Source organism: Nothoprocta perdicaria, unplaced genomic scaffold (assembly GCF_003342845.1).
Source record: "Nothoprocta perdicaria isolate Ctin4 unplaced genomic scaffold, notPer1 scaffold_32, whole genome shotgun sequence".
NCBI lineage: Eukaryota > Metazoa > Chordata > Aves > Tinamiformes > Tinamidae > Nothoprocta > Nothoprocta perdicaria.
Window position 1 is genome coordinate 4,394,113 of NW_020455555.1, and position 15,102 is coordinate 4,409,214.

Sequence of the window (15,102 nt, forward strand, 5' to 3'; positions counted from 1 at the left end):
TCTCCGGAGCGGCGGCCCTTCCGCTGCCCGCGCTGCGGCGGCGGCTTCCGCAGCCTGGCGGCGCTGCGGGCGCACCTGGAGCGCGGCTGCGCCGGGGGCAGCCTGCTGGGCCCCAGCCGCCTCCTCTCCTGCCGCCAGGATGCTGAGCTGCTCCCCGCCGCCCAGCCCCGCGGCGGCACCGAGGGCCGGCGGCCGCTCGAGCTGGAGGCCGAGCGGCCGGCGTCGCTGCTGGCCGAATACGCACCCGCTGATGCCGCCGAGCCCGGCTTCCCGGGCGGCGAGCCCAAGGCCGCCCTCGAGGCGCACGTCAGGGAGAAGTTCAACAGGATGGTGGAGGCCGTGGACCAGAGCATCGAGAAGAGAATCGAGAGGCTCACCCAGGAGCTGGCCCGCAAGACGGCCGAGCTGCTGGAGGTGCGGGCAGCTTTCGTGCAGCTCTCGCAGAAGAAGCAGGAGGTGCAGCGTCGGGAGCGCGCCCTGAGCAGGCAGGTGGATGTCGCGGTGGAGATGATCGCAGCCCTCAAGCAGCGCCTCAGCGAGTCCGAGGAGGAGCTGCACAGGAAGGAGGAGTAAGTGCGCGCGCCGGGGGCCTCGCCAGCACGTGCGGGACGGAGGGAAAGGCCTGCAGGAGAGGGCTGGGTGGGTGGCTCGATGACAGGAAGGGGCCTGGCCTTCAGCAGCTCTCGGTCCTTTCTTCTGGAGCAATACCCCATGTGAGCGCAGCCCCTCAACAGCACAGGACAGCTCYACCGGGCACAGGGGCTTGTGCTGAGAGCGGTGCTTCTGTCGTGGTGACCAGTTCCTTTGTCCTGTAATGCCCAAGTTGTGACCCTTGCTTCGCGGGGACAGGAACAAGTCTAAGCTGTCATCAGCATATAATCCGATTTAAACTGACATCTCCAATGCACTGTGTTTTTAAGAACAGTTCCACGGGGAGTGCTGAGGCATTAGGTATCACTACAGACTGGCATCTTTCCCTTGGAGTCGTCCCAGTGACATTAGGGAGTCGCTGGTAGAGCGGATGGGCTCCTGTGCCACAGCAAAGCCGTATAGGAAGGTGATGCTCAAGAGGCCATATCCAAGCAGGTGTTTTAGATGGACACACAACTGTGAAACTGGTATTGCATATATGGGAAGAGGAAGCAGATGCCAGAGTCATTTTGACATGCCTRGTTCATCTAAAAACATGTTCATGATGCCTCCATTAAAAATGTAGTGATGTCTGATATATTATTTATACATGAACTACTTAGTTTTTTCAGCAAGTGCTGAAACATTTCCAGGCATTTGAAGCAGCACAACTTATTTTAAGAGTAATGCAAATTTGGATCCCAATAGGGGAGTGCTTCTGAACCAATTCCTCAGCTCACAAAAGAAGGTTGAGGAGTGCTAGTTGCCATGACGCTGATCATAGAAGAAACAGGAAGGTGGTGTAGGAGATCACTGTAGCAGGTTCGGAGGGTTTTCATCCTGTCTTGCTATAGTTTAAAGACTAGAAAGAGAAGGTGGTGGTGGCTCCCGAGGCAGTATTGTGGATTTCCCAGGACAGCAGACAGCAAAAAAGTGATGGGGTTTGAGCCTCTGGGAGATGCATCTTCCTTGCAGGAATATTCATCAGAGCTTCTGGCTTTCTGAAATACCAGCTGACCTTCACAGAAGAGAAGATTTAAGGATTCAAGATAAAGGTAAAGATAATAGTGAAATTGAGACAGAGATTTGTAATAATGATGGGAGGAAGCTGTGAGGATACGTTACCATTTGAATACACTTACGGTAGAATTCCCACCTAACTTGAGGCATCAAAGATCACAGCTTCCAGCCAAACTTTCATTCTGGGTTCTTTCACAGTGTGATTCATCCTACTTGCTCTAGAAAGACAGAGTGGGAGGAATTGTTCGGTAGAGGTTCTTCTCTGAAGACTCAAGAGGGACCTCAGGTAAGCACCCATTTGGGGTGAGGTGCTGAAGTTTAGATATCTAAAATGAAGACACATGAAATCTTACTCCAAACTAACTAGAGGACAGACTTATGATACAAGGCTTGTGATCCACAGAAAAAAAATGATGTGTTTTTCTGTCATGGTAGAGTATAGCAGAGACCATACAGTGCAACAAAAATGGAGTTGTAAAAACTCCTGCTGTGTTGTAGAKCAGAAAGGACAACCAAGGACTAGCAAGGAAGAAGAGAAGGGGCAGGGGGAAAAAAACTGACTTAGCTAGGTTTCTGGGGGGAGAAAGAATAATGATTGTGATATTCTGATTTGTGACAAGAAAGGCAGTAAAGCTGGAGATTTTTAAGTCTAGTATGAAAAGAACAAGGAAGAGGCCATGTGTCCCCAGGCCTGCGCAGTAACAGCTGTCGCAAGAGAAGATATGATCCTGAGGCCGAAGGGACTYAGTGGAACAAGGAATGGAAGGGGAAGAGCTTTTCAGATCAGAGTGTCAAAAAAACACCTTGAATATTTTGCTTTGTGCTACAGAAGTGAATAGGAAGTGAATATGCTGTGTAAAAGAGAGGAAAAGAAAGGATGTTCATAACCTTTACTGACATCAGAACTTGTTCTGTTTTCTCATGGGTTATTGGTATGTTCTGAGACCATTTCCTTATTCATTATCTTTTGCTTATTCAAAAACTTATTCATCTTGTGTGCTGAAACAACTTTCTCCTTCAAAAGGAGGACCTCAACTCTGGCTTTGATTTCTGGAAGAAGTCCAAATGATTAGGAAGCCAAACAAGACTACTTAATGGAAATTGCAGAGGCAGGAGTTCTCACTGCAGATTGAGAAAGTCAAAGGCACCCCTTAGGGACTGGCTTGGATACTTGCTGACCTTCAGAAATAAATGCTTTCATTGGATTTTTGATATTTTTTCACCATGAGTAAATATGGATAACTTTTCCCCAAAGTAGCACTACTATTGAGCCACTGTGGTGACTTTATTTATTTATTTATTTATTTATTATTTATTTTTAGAAGAAGAAAAATGAAAACACCTTTCTTCTTAGAGCTTCCTTAGGGAAAAATAAATGAAATGATAATAAAATAGGAATGAAAATAAAAAAGGAAACCAGTCTTCCATTTGTTTCTGAACGGTCATCTCTACCAGATATTATGGTGGAATAAAGTGCATGTGAAAAGAAGAAAGAGGATATAATCAATACGTATTTTTAGATACCAGACAGACTGAGGTAGGTCTACTCCAGATCGGTCCGAGATTAAAAAAAAAAAAAAAAAACTCTTGAAAAACAACATTCTGATAAAGTAGTTAGATGTCTATATCAGAACCATATCTGAACATTCCTGCATATCCAGGTACTACGCAAGGATCTTGTATGGAAAGACAATCCTAAGCATCCTTATTATTGAATGTATTAATCCAGTGCATTTTCATCTGTATGGAAGATGCCTACATATTCTAGGGAGCTCTATGAGATGTTATGCCAGACCTGCTACAATGTATAAGAATAAGATAGTTACCTAGATGTTGAAGATGAAAAAGAGTGTTTSTAGTGATGATTCTTCTAGTGCTGACACCCAGAGAGCTGGCCTGTGAATTAGCTGTGGAAATAAAGCAAATTTGAAGGTATGAGAAGATGAAGAGAGAAAATAACAGTATGATTCCACTTTGGATAATAGTTCTGATTTGGGGGTCTGATTGTGAAGTCAAATAGGAAAGCTAAGAAAAAGACAAGATAGGTGCTAGCAAGAATATCTAGCTCCTAGATATTCTAGGTCCTAAGARGTCCTAAGAGGGGGATGTAAAATCCTGCAAGGATGCAAGGACAGATATTAATTCTTTATTTAAATATCTCCATCTTCTTGTTCCAGAAATGCAGCGCTTTCGGGCCTCATGTGTTTTGTTTTTGCCTAGCCTAGTGAAGGTAGATATGACATTGCTGAGACCAGCACCCCTCAGCAGGCACAGCACATCTGAGGTCACTGTATCTTCATGTAATTTAATTTCTTCTCTGTTCCACCTGTATGTCCCGAGCCTCAACAAGCATGTAGGATATAGAAAAACTGTGATGCTTCAAGTGGCTGTGTTGTCAGAAGCAGATTTCTCTGATGTGCTCTTCAAAGCARGCAACAAGTATGTAGGCTTCAGAACTCTGTAGGGAGTAAATCCTTCTCTAAGTTGAAATTAGTTAGTGCTTTGATTAGCAGTGATAATGTAAATTACAGTACCATTTGGTTTTACTTTAACTTCTCATTCTGCTGAGAAGGAAGAGAATTAGTTTAGTCTGTCAGCAACCACAGGGCTGCCCATACAGATTTTTTTTCTACAGTTATTRGAGTTATTTCTTTACAAGTGTCATTTAATCTGTTCTTTGTTTTACATAAAAGCTATAGCAGTCCAACAGAGACATTGATAGAGCAAAGCTATCTTTTATTTATACTTTATTCTTCTTCCCTTACAAAAATACATGTGCTAATACATACAGCTGTGCACACTTRTATCAGTGTGATGCCCTTGTGGGGATCAGGTGTTGATGCGGGGGCGGGGAAAGGTAACAGTACCGCACCAACAAAACCAACCCATTCTTAAAGTATGATTTGAGCACAGAAAAGTCTTAGAGCAGGCACTATTGCATCACTTATTCATATAGCCATATCACATTCCCCCAAAATTTGGGGAAAGAGAGGAGAGGGGAGCGGAAAAAAAACAAGTTGAACGTTCTGCAGATGCAAGCAAAGYTACCAAGGACAGAACCCATTTCAGTTTGGCCCAGGACAATTTGGATGAATAAGGCTATGGAGTCAAGCCTGGAGTAGAGCTGCTGAGCAAAGATGATGATTAATATTCGCAGATATGCCCTGAAAGGGCATATTCAGTGTTTTATGAAAGAAAGCACAACTCAGTGTGTATTATGATCTTAAAGATACCAGAGCAGTTAAGTTTGTCTTGAATAAGATACCAAGAAAACCTTTGAAACTAAAACTAGCCATGAAACCCTTATCTAGAGGACACCTAGAGACTTGTTTCTGGAACTTATGTTAAAAAAAAAAATTAAGTGTTTTTTCCTTCAATAAGTCTGAACAGCATTTGAAGTAAAGGACAGAGTGTCCTTAAATCTTAGTGTGAGATGTATTGCAGAATAAAGATTTGGGCCTTAGTAATTCTCTGCATGTCATGTTCAAGGACAACAAAAAAGGTAATAGCTCTTTCTTCATATGAATTTGTATTTCTGTTGGGAACTTCTTTTTACTGAGAAAATAGAGATTTTTGAGGTACACTTGTCTGTCTTATCTCACTGTAGCATTAGAATGGCTTGTACTTCTGTCCTGCACCCATACCACTCATTTCCAGGGCATGCTAAGACAACTAGTGTTTTTTTGTTGTTGTATTTTTTAATTTATGATCCTCCATTAGAAGTTATATGATGACTTACACAGTTTCAGCTTGTCCTCTAATATACGGCAAGAACATGCATGTAGTCAGTTGAGTTGTCATATCTCTAACACTAACTTCTTTAAGCAGTTTAATACATTTGCTTGAGACTGTCTGGTCATGCCTGTGCTCTGGCATAACCTGGAATATAAGAACTACTTCAGAATTATCTGTTATAGTGAGTATTTATTTTTTCCAGTCCTTCACCAGAAACTTGCAGTCAATGAAACTCTTTGTGCAAATAACAGCTTGGCAATGGGATCAAAATTTTCATAATTTAATATAGTTTTATATATATATAATATATTATATATGATAGATATCACAGATATATTATGAATATATCATTATATTCATAATATAGTGATCTGTCTTAGAGATCACTATAACTTGTGCTTTTTTAAAAATATCAATATCAGTTGCACAGCAAAACAGTTTGGATTTTGTTCCAAGTAGAACTTTCCCCTCTTGGTTTCAGATGGCCCCACTGCCTCTTCCCCATCTCCTTTCATCTTCCCACCTGAGAGATTACTGCCCCCTCACTTGCACTGATTTAAGTGTAGCATGACTACCCATAAAATGAGACTGCAAAATAAACTATATTAACCTTCCCAGTGCCAACCCAGTAACATAATGGCTCAGATCTACCACACAACCCACAAACAACTGAATGGGACAACTGATAGGACAAATTTTTTTTTTTGAGAGGAGGAGGAGGCAGTATGAATCTCTTAAATCAAAGGTGCTGGTAATGGGGTAGGAATGTGAGAMCACAAGCTAATAAATAACAGATACCAGCCTTCAGGCAGCAACACCAAAGAGATGGCAGATAAAGTCAGCAGTCCTAATGAATGGACATATTTAAAAAATTTTCACAACTAAATGAAAACTAGCTGTAGTATCAACTTTCCCATCCTCAGGTAAAATAACAAAAGTATTTGTTTTTTTTTTTCTTATTAATTTTAGACGGAGCTAATCAAAGTGTGATTTTCTGAAAGGATTTGATACAGAATGGATGCATCAATATGCATAGAGAGCTTCATGCTTGTCTCCACCTACAGAGCAACTGCAGGTGTTAAAAGTTGCTGTTAATTGTCCTGCAACCAGCAGTATGTGCCTGTAGGAGGGTTTAGTCACAACCGGTGAAATCATTAGCTCCTCTCGTCAAATACAGGAGCTGGAGTCAAATATCTTGTCTATCTTGTCAAATACAGGAGCAAACTCTTTATCCAGTCCTGGTACTACTCTCTTGCCAGCAGAGAAACATACAAACACTAAGGGTAACTGCAGGGTCCCCCTAACAGCAACTGCGCAGGTATGCAGCTCACAAGTCCTGCAAGGATATGCATGTCACCTAGTAGCAAAAACAACACGAGCATTCGTTTTTCTATCTATGGTTTATGATTTTATTTATCATGTCTTGTGTTGTTTCATGAAGATTTCTGGAAAAGTTTCAAAACGGACCTGTTTGCAGTTTTTCCTCAAGAGCAGCTTGTTTATGTTACGAAGCAAAATGCCAAACCAGTTACCTCTAGTTAACTATAACAGGCTAATTCCCCCAGCGAGTTGCCCACAGTGGGTTCTTCCCTCTCCTCTTTTTATTCAGATCAGCACCTCTCCAGCCTGCCACATTGCAATCAATGCTCTCAGTCCCTTCTGCCTCTGGGAAAAGCTCTTTTGCCACAGACTACCAGCTGATTCTCTGCGGCCTTTCCAGGTCGTGTGACCCTCACCAACTTTGTCCTGCCCTATACCTTGCCGTGCCCCGACTCCAGAAGCTGCTGCCTGTCGCATGTGACTGCTGTCAGAGTAGACAGTGCTCCCTCCTTCTAAAAAGTTTTGGCTGATGGAGGTTGCAGCACYCAAGAGAAAACAAATAACTAACCTTTCTCCACACTGCCTAGTTACAACACTTAAACACTTAAAAAAATAGGCAATACAAAATATATTAATATATGTTTGTACAGTAAACTACAAACAAACAACATGAAACAACTCTGTTATCCTCCACAGAAGTTTGCAGAGATCTGAGACGTGCTGATTGTAATTTGCTCTGCTCAAGAAGGTTAGTGACAGGATCCAGAGCTCAGTGAAAAGGAGCAGGAGTCTGCAGGCAGGACAAGGGGAGGAGAAAGGAGAGCAAAAAGAGGAACCAGACAAAGTGGGAAATAGATGACAACTGAGAACAGAAATGGTTCAAGGGGATCTAATAACTCTGCATCACCTTTTCTTAAAATATCAGCAGCATTGCAGATATAGGTAGCTGACTGCTCCCTGCAAGGGCAGTGCTGCAGGGCTGAGCCAGACTCCAGCCAGCGAGTGCTGCTTCAGGTGAGCGCTGCTGACAAGGCTGTTCTGCAAAGAGGTCAATCCTGGCAGGGCCTTGCTGTTGTGCTCTGCTTTGGTATTCTGTCCACCACATTCATGGAACCACCTTACTCCTGACTTACCGAGGAGCAGCCTCTAACCTGTGTGAACACCCGTTTGCTCACAAAACATAAGAGGGGGTGAGAATCAGATCTCATAATATTTTCAGTAACAATCATAGAGGCCAGGAGAAATAAGTGAAACAAAGAAAATAAACAGAAAACCATCACACCTATTAAAAGCAGATATTAAAAATATCTATTTTTAGATAGTGAAAGAGTAACCAATTTGGCTAAGGAAAAGTATGTGCGAACTAGAAGAGACAAACTTTAAAAAAGTTGATAAACTTGTAGGTTATCTCTTAACCTCCTATCCTCCTACTAGCTCCCAGCTAGCTCACAGCACTGCACTTTGAAGTGTTTGGAGGATTGCAGCTCAAGTGGGGTTTAATGGCCACAGTAGCTTTTTTAAGTTAGGAACTACGACAGTGGTTATGTTGAACTACTGTCATCAGACTATGAGAAAATCAAAAGAATAAATTTCATCCACTTCCCATCGTGTTTCAAGATTGATGGTCATATATATAAGTAAGGAGAAGGTTGCCCTGTTTTCAAATAGCTGCCTGTAGTGCTTAAATTCAGCATTTAAGGTTCCAGCTCTTACATAAATGTTCATGGAAAGGCTGAAATCTCTTACCAGAGGAGAAAGACAGCAATTAGCCATCATGAGATATTACCATAAAAAGCAGGCTAGGCATCAGGTGAGGTATGTCCAGCAGGGAGAAGGAACTGCCTGCCTGTTGTGCAAGACACTGGTGAAACTGCCTCTGTAAAGCTAGACATCATTCTAGTTACCTGTTTGATCACAGCTGCAAAGAAAGGCAGGTGAAACTAGCAGCCTGTTTTAGAAGTTAAAAACACACAATTCCTTTACACGTGCAAAACAGGGGTTATCTGTAATTATGTGGAACAAATGCCAAGGGAWGGCAGCACAGGGACAGAAACAAGTGGCATAGACTAAGGAGATAAATCTAGGCTGTGATAATCAAACAACTGTTGCTCATGCTGCTGTGAAGGCTGATGAGTTTATGAAAGGTATCATATGAAATTGTGGCCCACAGTGGCAGCAGGGTTTGGATTTCAGCTTGGTTTTGAAGACCTAGCAAGTAACAAAGTAATTTTCTGATAGCAATGAGACCAGGGCCTTTCCCATTATCTAAGTGTTACTTCTTTGTCATATATCTGTCTTGCAGAGAAGTTGTTACTTTCAACCACTTCCTTGAAGAAGCAGCAGAGAAAGAAGTCCGGGGAAAAGCCAGGCTCCAGCACTTCATTGAGAACCTATTGCAGCGGGTGGACCTGGCAGAAAGGCAGCTAGAATATTACCAAAATCAGCAGCTTGTGTGCCACCACAACGATGTTGACGAACCTGTGGTAAGTCAGCAAAGTCCTTCCATTAACTGTCACCCACCACTGGAGGGAAAGTACTTGAATCTGAATGTAAGAGGTCTAGCAGGACGGACTAATTGCTCTTCCAGACAGATCTGTATTTGTAAAATGGTTTTTTAGCCTTATGTTTTATTTATATCTTTAACTGCCACTTCACATATTTTTCATGGATCACATAGAGGGTGTGTTTAGTAATAACAGGTGAATTTCAAACAGTTTTGAGTGTCACTGTAGAAACCTGAATAACTCATATTCCCATATGTGTTATATGTTTGCTCCAGTGTTCATTGTAATGGATAGTGTTAAAAGCAGTACTCAGTTCAGGCCTAATGTAAGCAAGTCACAGGGTAATGAGCAAAGGCAGAAGGCAACTGAGCTTTGTAGCCTTTCACCGGAAGCAAGTTGCAGGTAGACTGGCAGTTGGCAGTAAGGAAGAAGATGTGGGAACAATATGGAGATGTTAAGCTCAAAGAAGCATAGAGGAAACAAGCAAAAAATAGACCAAGATGGGAAAAGCAAACTGGATACAGAAATATTTGCCAGATTTTTTTTTTCAAAAATTTTCCAAATTTTTGGCAATGGCTAGTTTTCTTTGCTAGAAACACATTGCCTCTGGGTGACCAAGGTTCTATTGGCAGTCTTTTTGCATATTCCTGTTTTCTTCAGCTGAGATGCAGTTTGCTATAGAAAATATGTACGGCTTCTGGCAAATAGGCTGCCTTTTCCGAGTTAACTGTTACAGAACTCCTAGAAGTAGTCCATGAATTTCCACAGGCTCACAGACTGGAAACCACTAATGTCTAAACATTGCTTGTTAAATAGCATGATTCCTGTGGAAGCTCTCATTTTCACTAAATTCAGTATTTTTTTTCCTACAATGCATTACATTCATATAGCAGCAGTTATCCACATATCTTTGAAGGAACACTTCAACTTAAATTAAATACTTCACTTAAATTAAACACTTCAACTTAAATAATAACTACTAAGTATTTACTCTTCTTTGGAGGTGAAAGACATTTGACCATACACAGCACTAAAAAGGTATTTAATGGTGGAAAGCAAAGATTCCTATAGCTACCTGGCTTTAGGCAAGAACTAAGTAACAGAGATGTGCTGAAATTTGGCATAGGTTCCCATTTCAATGTGTTYGAGAACATTGAAAGGGACTATGCCTCAGAATTAAATCATCTCCCATGCTCTTGATGCATTTACTGGGATTCTTGGCTCAGCGGTGTCCCTTGGGGAAGATGCTAACTTTTGAGGCAGCTGCCCTGCTTTCTGAATGACTTAAGCATTCCTCTGAGGTCATTCATGCAAATATCGGCCAGCCTGCCCTTCACAAGGTAATTAAAGAAAAGCACACAATGGCTCCAGACTGCCATCCCTAACAGAGGACAAGCAAAGTTGGGCTGGGCAAAAGTCCACCTGCAAGGTGGGAAAAATACCAGGGACACATGGAACATTTACTAGAAAGTAATGTTTTTCAAATGGCAAATCTAACATGCTTGGMATGGTGACTTACGTAAATGATGGGATGAAGGGCTGGACAAAATTGCTCCCAAACTTTTAGGCATCCTGTCTTAATAAATGGAATCATGCAAAGTTTTGCTGGGCTGAGAAGGTGTGTCCCTAAGTGGCCTTGGGATTTCGAGGAGTAGGAAAGGAAGAGAAACCCTTGAGTTTTCACCCTACACTACTGTGTGCTTCAGCAGGCAGAGCTGGAGTTCCTTAACTGTTTGTGTAAAAACTGTAAGAATTGAAAAATAAGACTGCAAAATTTAAGGCTCTGAGATAAAGTTAATTTAATAGTTTGAGGCACTATCCCTTATTAATTATCTTGAACATAACAATTACTTCTGATTGTATCTGCACTGCTTAATCTAATGTGAAGGATGTGTTGAGCCCACACTTCTTCAGCAATTTACCTTGATTATAGTTACCAAAAAAAGGAAAAATTCGTCCACTAGCAATTCACATATTATGAGTTTAAAAATAGATACAATTTAAAAAAAAACACTGATTATTATTCCTCCAACTTTAGTTTCTCTTATTAGTGTTTTTCTAGTAGAAACAGCATGTGAGAATGGAAATGTAAATCTGAAGATGGCATATATCTCAAATATTTTAACTCAGCAATTTTATGATCATGCTTTTATTACCTGATAATTTAATGTTAATATCAATAACATGTTTCTGTTTTCTTTGCAGTTTACAGAAATTTCATTACATAAGAAACCCAGATGCCTGTATGTATGTCTCTTTTTTTTCTCATATTTGTAGATACTAAGTTAGCACACTTGCATTTTTGCTTTTGCTATCTCAAACTGATCCTAACGTTAGAATATAGGTAGTGGATCAGGGGCAGGTCATGCATCAATGCCTATACCTGAGTGTGATCTGTATTTACTTTATGTAATAGTGAAAAACAGATTTCTCTGGCAAGAAAATGTATTTCTTTTTTTCTTTTTTTTTTAAAGAAAAAGGTAACTGTGTAAAATCAAGGACTTCTTCATATAAGCTGTTTGCAAAGCTTTGTTCCTCAGGGAACATAGGCCACATTTCAAATGAAAATATCTCTAACATTCTGTAGGTAGGAGAGAGACAGTTGTCATTTCTTAACTGACAGTAACTTGGTCAGCTTAGAAATCACGTGTAARCAACCATTAACAACATCTCAGATTACTCAAGAAGGTGCTTTCTGAGCAGAAAGATTAATAGGCCTGGTTTCAAGGGTATCTCTGTCTTTGCTGGTGGCTGGTTTGGAGGTTGATTGGCTGAACGTGGGTCAGACAGCACATCCTTGCTCCCTGGGACACTAGTTTGGGTCTCTCTCCCTCAGCTTCCAACAAAACTCATTGCCTCATCATGAGTCTGGAACTTCAAAATCCCTGTTAATTTTCATGAGCCTTAGCTACCTTTTCTCTTTTTAAGAGTTAGGAACCAAAGCCCATCTTTTTCACTATAAATACATTTAATTTAAATACAGTTTTGCTCTTTTAGGCTATCCCCACCAATCATCTTAGCTTTGATCTGTTTTGAGTCTAATAGTATCATTCAGTGGTGCAGTGGAGTGACTAACATCACCCGCTGCAAGAAAACCTACATGTGTATTGGGGATAAATTATACTTCTTCATAAGAGCAACATCTGAGAAAAACAGAACATTATGTGTTTTAACAACAAATATTTAATAGACCTTAGCAAGCTGTGCCTAAGAAACTTTTATAAATCAGAATGGCCCAAACCTCTACCTCAGCAGGTAATTTCTAAACCCTGACAAGAGCCCATGGCTGAGCTAGCATTTCACAGAATCTATGAGCTCCAGCTTGGATCTGCACAGCTCCTTCGCCCAGAAACATAATCACAAGGAAGTCTGGTTGGCAAAGCTGCCAGCAATTACAGAAGCTTTCACAACACCCTTCTGGTCTTTTAAAGAGCAGGTTTCAAATTAGGCCAAATTTGGAGGAAAAGCATACGAGAAGAGGAGGGCATTTCACTGGTGCTGGTCTTGCTATTGCTGATCAAATGGAAGGTCTCTGTGTGACTACACGAGGAGATTGCTCACAGCCAGGAGAGTGGCAGGTGGCTTCAAAATGGGACAATACCAGTGGCTGTTGTTCTAAACAAAGAGCTCTTACCTGATGAAAACAGCCTGGAGGATGGCACTGAAGAGACTGGAAAGTGCAGCTGCAGGTCCTGAGGGGCAAGGGCTTGAACTGTATGCACTTAAACAGCTGCAGCTTTTTGCAGAACTGGCTCTGTCAAGGGCGTGCTGTTTACTCCTAGGATAAGTATAACTACAGATACATGGTTTCCAGAAACAACAAACTATGGAAAATATTCCTATGGGAACTCTTAATATAACTTGTACATCAGCATATCTATTCTTCRCTTCAGTCATGGGAGCTGGGTATTCATGAGCTGATGCCTTAGATTCATAGTGCTGCTGTTTTTCTATATGCATCTGCTGTAAAATATTTCAGGATTATGTTAAAAGGGAATTCTTATTGAACTAAACTGTGGAACTGTAGTTTCAACATAACATTGCAGAGCAGAAGGCATGGTTCACAACACCAGGCACTGTGCTCTAACTCCTCCTAAGTGCACCAGTTTCAGCAGCTCTCACAAGGCTTGAGCCATCATAGACATGAAAGAGAGAATTCAGCTTAGGTTGGGCCTGAAGCTTTTATTCCCTTCTCCATACTACTTACAGTAGTCCCCATTTCTCGTGTTTCAGAGCAAAACCTAAAGCCAAAGCTGAAGTTTCATAGTTGAGTTTTAAAGCCAAACGTGTTAGACCAACCTGTGAGTAGCACCAAGCACTGAGGCTTGGCAGTGTTGTGACAACCCTAGAGAGCACTGAGATCCCACCAAGGCAATCCCTACCAACGAGACCTCCACCAAGGAATCAGCACCATTGCAGCATCCACTTTTTATTGCTGCTGGTGCCATGCTGTCTTTTAAAGACATGAGGTATTCATTCTTTGCAGAAGGTTGCCATGAACACATGTATCTTTAAAATCCCGTGAGTTCAGCAAGGTAACAACACTACCAAATCAACAGAATGGTATCTGGAGTGAAAGCATAGGGGACTATACATGAAGAAAGCCCATCAGTAGCAGTAGTAGGGGTTCTTTTAGTGAGGAATGCTTCTGAGTTTTGAGAAATACAGTCCATCTTGCTAGTGTTAGATATTAACCTTTCAACCTGGTTCTGTTTAAAAAAAAAAAAAAAAAAGGGGGGTTGGGACATTTTTGATACCTTTCACTTTTCAAGACTGAATAATCATTACAAATAATCATTATTCTTAATTTCAGGAGCCAAGGAAGTCAACACACTTCATATAATATCCCTGACACAAAGCCTCATACCTTCCAGAAAGGAAGAATCTTGTTGAAAAAAGTGAAGGATGAAAAAAACAGCATCCAGCCAGTCAAATATTTCTATGAACCTTCTGATTGCCCAAGAGAACTATGGAGACCACAAAAGAAAGCTGAACTAGTTTACTCTGCCAGAAAGGTGAATRCAAAATCTAAGATGAATAAAAAGGCGAAACCACTATAAGAACGTTTAGTAACATATATAATAACACAGGAGCTTGGCTTCAACACAGCAAATACTGACTGAAGTTAATCATCCCGGTTTTTGCTATCCATCTGGCCACACCAAAACATATCAAATATAATATATAGAAATATATATAGTATGGAATATTTATATACTATTGAAGTAACTCCATTCCCACTTAGCGTGCTATAAGAGAAATGAGGTTTTTTTTTCAGTTTATACTGAGGTTTTTCTATTTATTTATTTACAGAGCTTATTTTAAATAACTACAGCTATCTTGCTAAGCAGTACTTTGGCTATTTTTTATTGTTATTTTAGTGGCAGCATGTGGCTTGGTTATTTATTTTTAATCTATGCCATTGCTGAAATTCAGAAGAATCCGTTTAATCAGCACCCAACTCTTCAGTCTTTGTGCATAGGTAGGTATATGGGCAATGATTAACTGTCACATGTGCAAACAGATTTAGATGCAAAAGAAAAAAAAACATACTTGAGTTGACATGAAGGCTGTATATAGCAGAAGACTGCTGTAATAAGCTTTCCGCTAGAAGCCCAATCAAGCACATTTCCACACTTCCTTACGCATGTTGAGCAGCTCGATCTTGCCAACATCCACATTCTCTCCTAGTGCAAGTTGGAGCTGCTCTGGTGTTTGAAGCACAGCTGTTGCACCCCAGCAGCTTTTTGGTTTTGATCTGTGTACCAGCCTGTGGTGCCTCCGAGTACTGAGAGCAGCGCCTGGCACCTTGGCGTTCACCAGCACTTTGAGGCAGAGGAGGCATCTCTTTACTAGGTCACAGCCAAAGGTTTTCAGCAGTAGCATGGGAAGG

At 41.3% G+C, this 15,102-nt stretch overlaps 1 protein-coding gene across 1 annotated transcript in view; it reads left to right on the plus strand.

Annotated features, from left to right (window-relative positions):
- ZNF365 (zinc finger protein 365) overlaps positions 1 to 14,394 on the plus strand; it is a 15,245-nt gene extending 851 nt beyond the window's left edge. The window contains exons 2-5 of the mRNA XM_026042994.1: positions 10 to 569; positions 9,008 to 9,188; positions 11,415 to 11,452; positions 14,023 to 14,394. Coding sequence (XP_025898779.1) covers positions 10 to 569; positions 9,008 to 9,188; positions 11,415 to 11,452; positions 14,023 to 14,269 — 1,026 coding nt within the window. The 3' untranslated portion in view covers positions 14,270 to 14,394. The remainder of the gene's footprint in view (positions 1 to 9; positions 570 to 9,007; positions 9,189 to 11,414; positions 11,453 to 14,022) is intronic.
- The last annotated feature ends 708 nt before the right edge of the window (positions 14,395 to 15,102 follow it).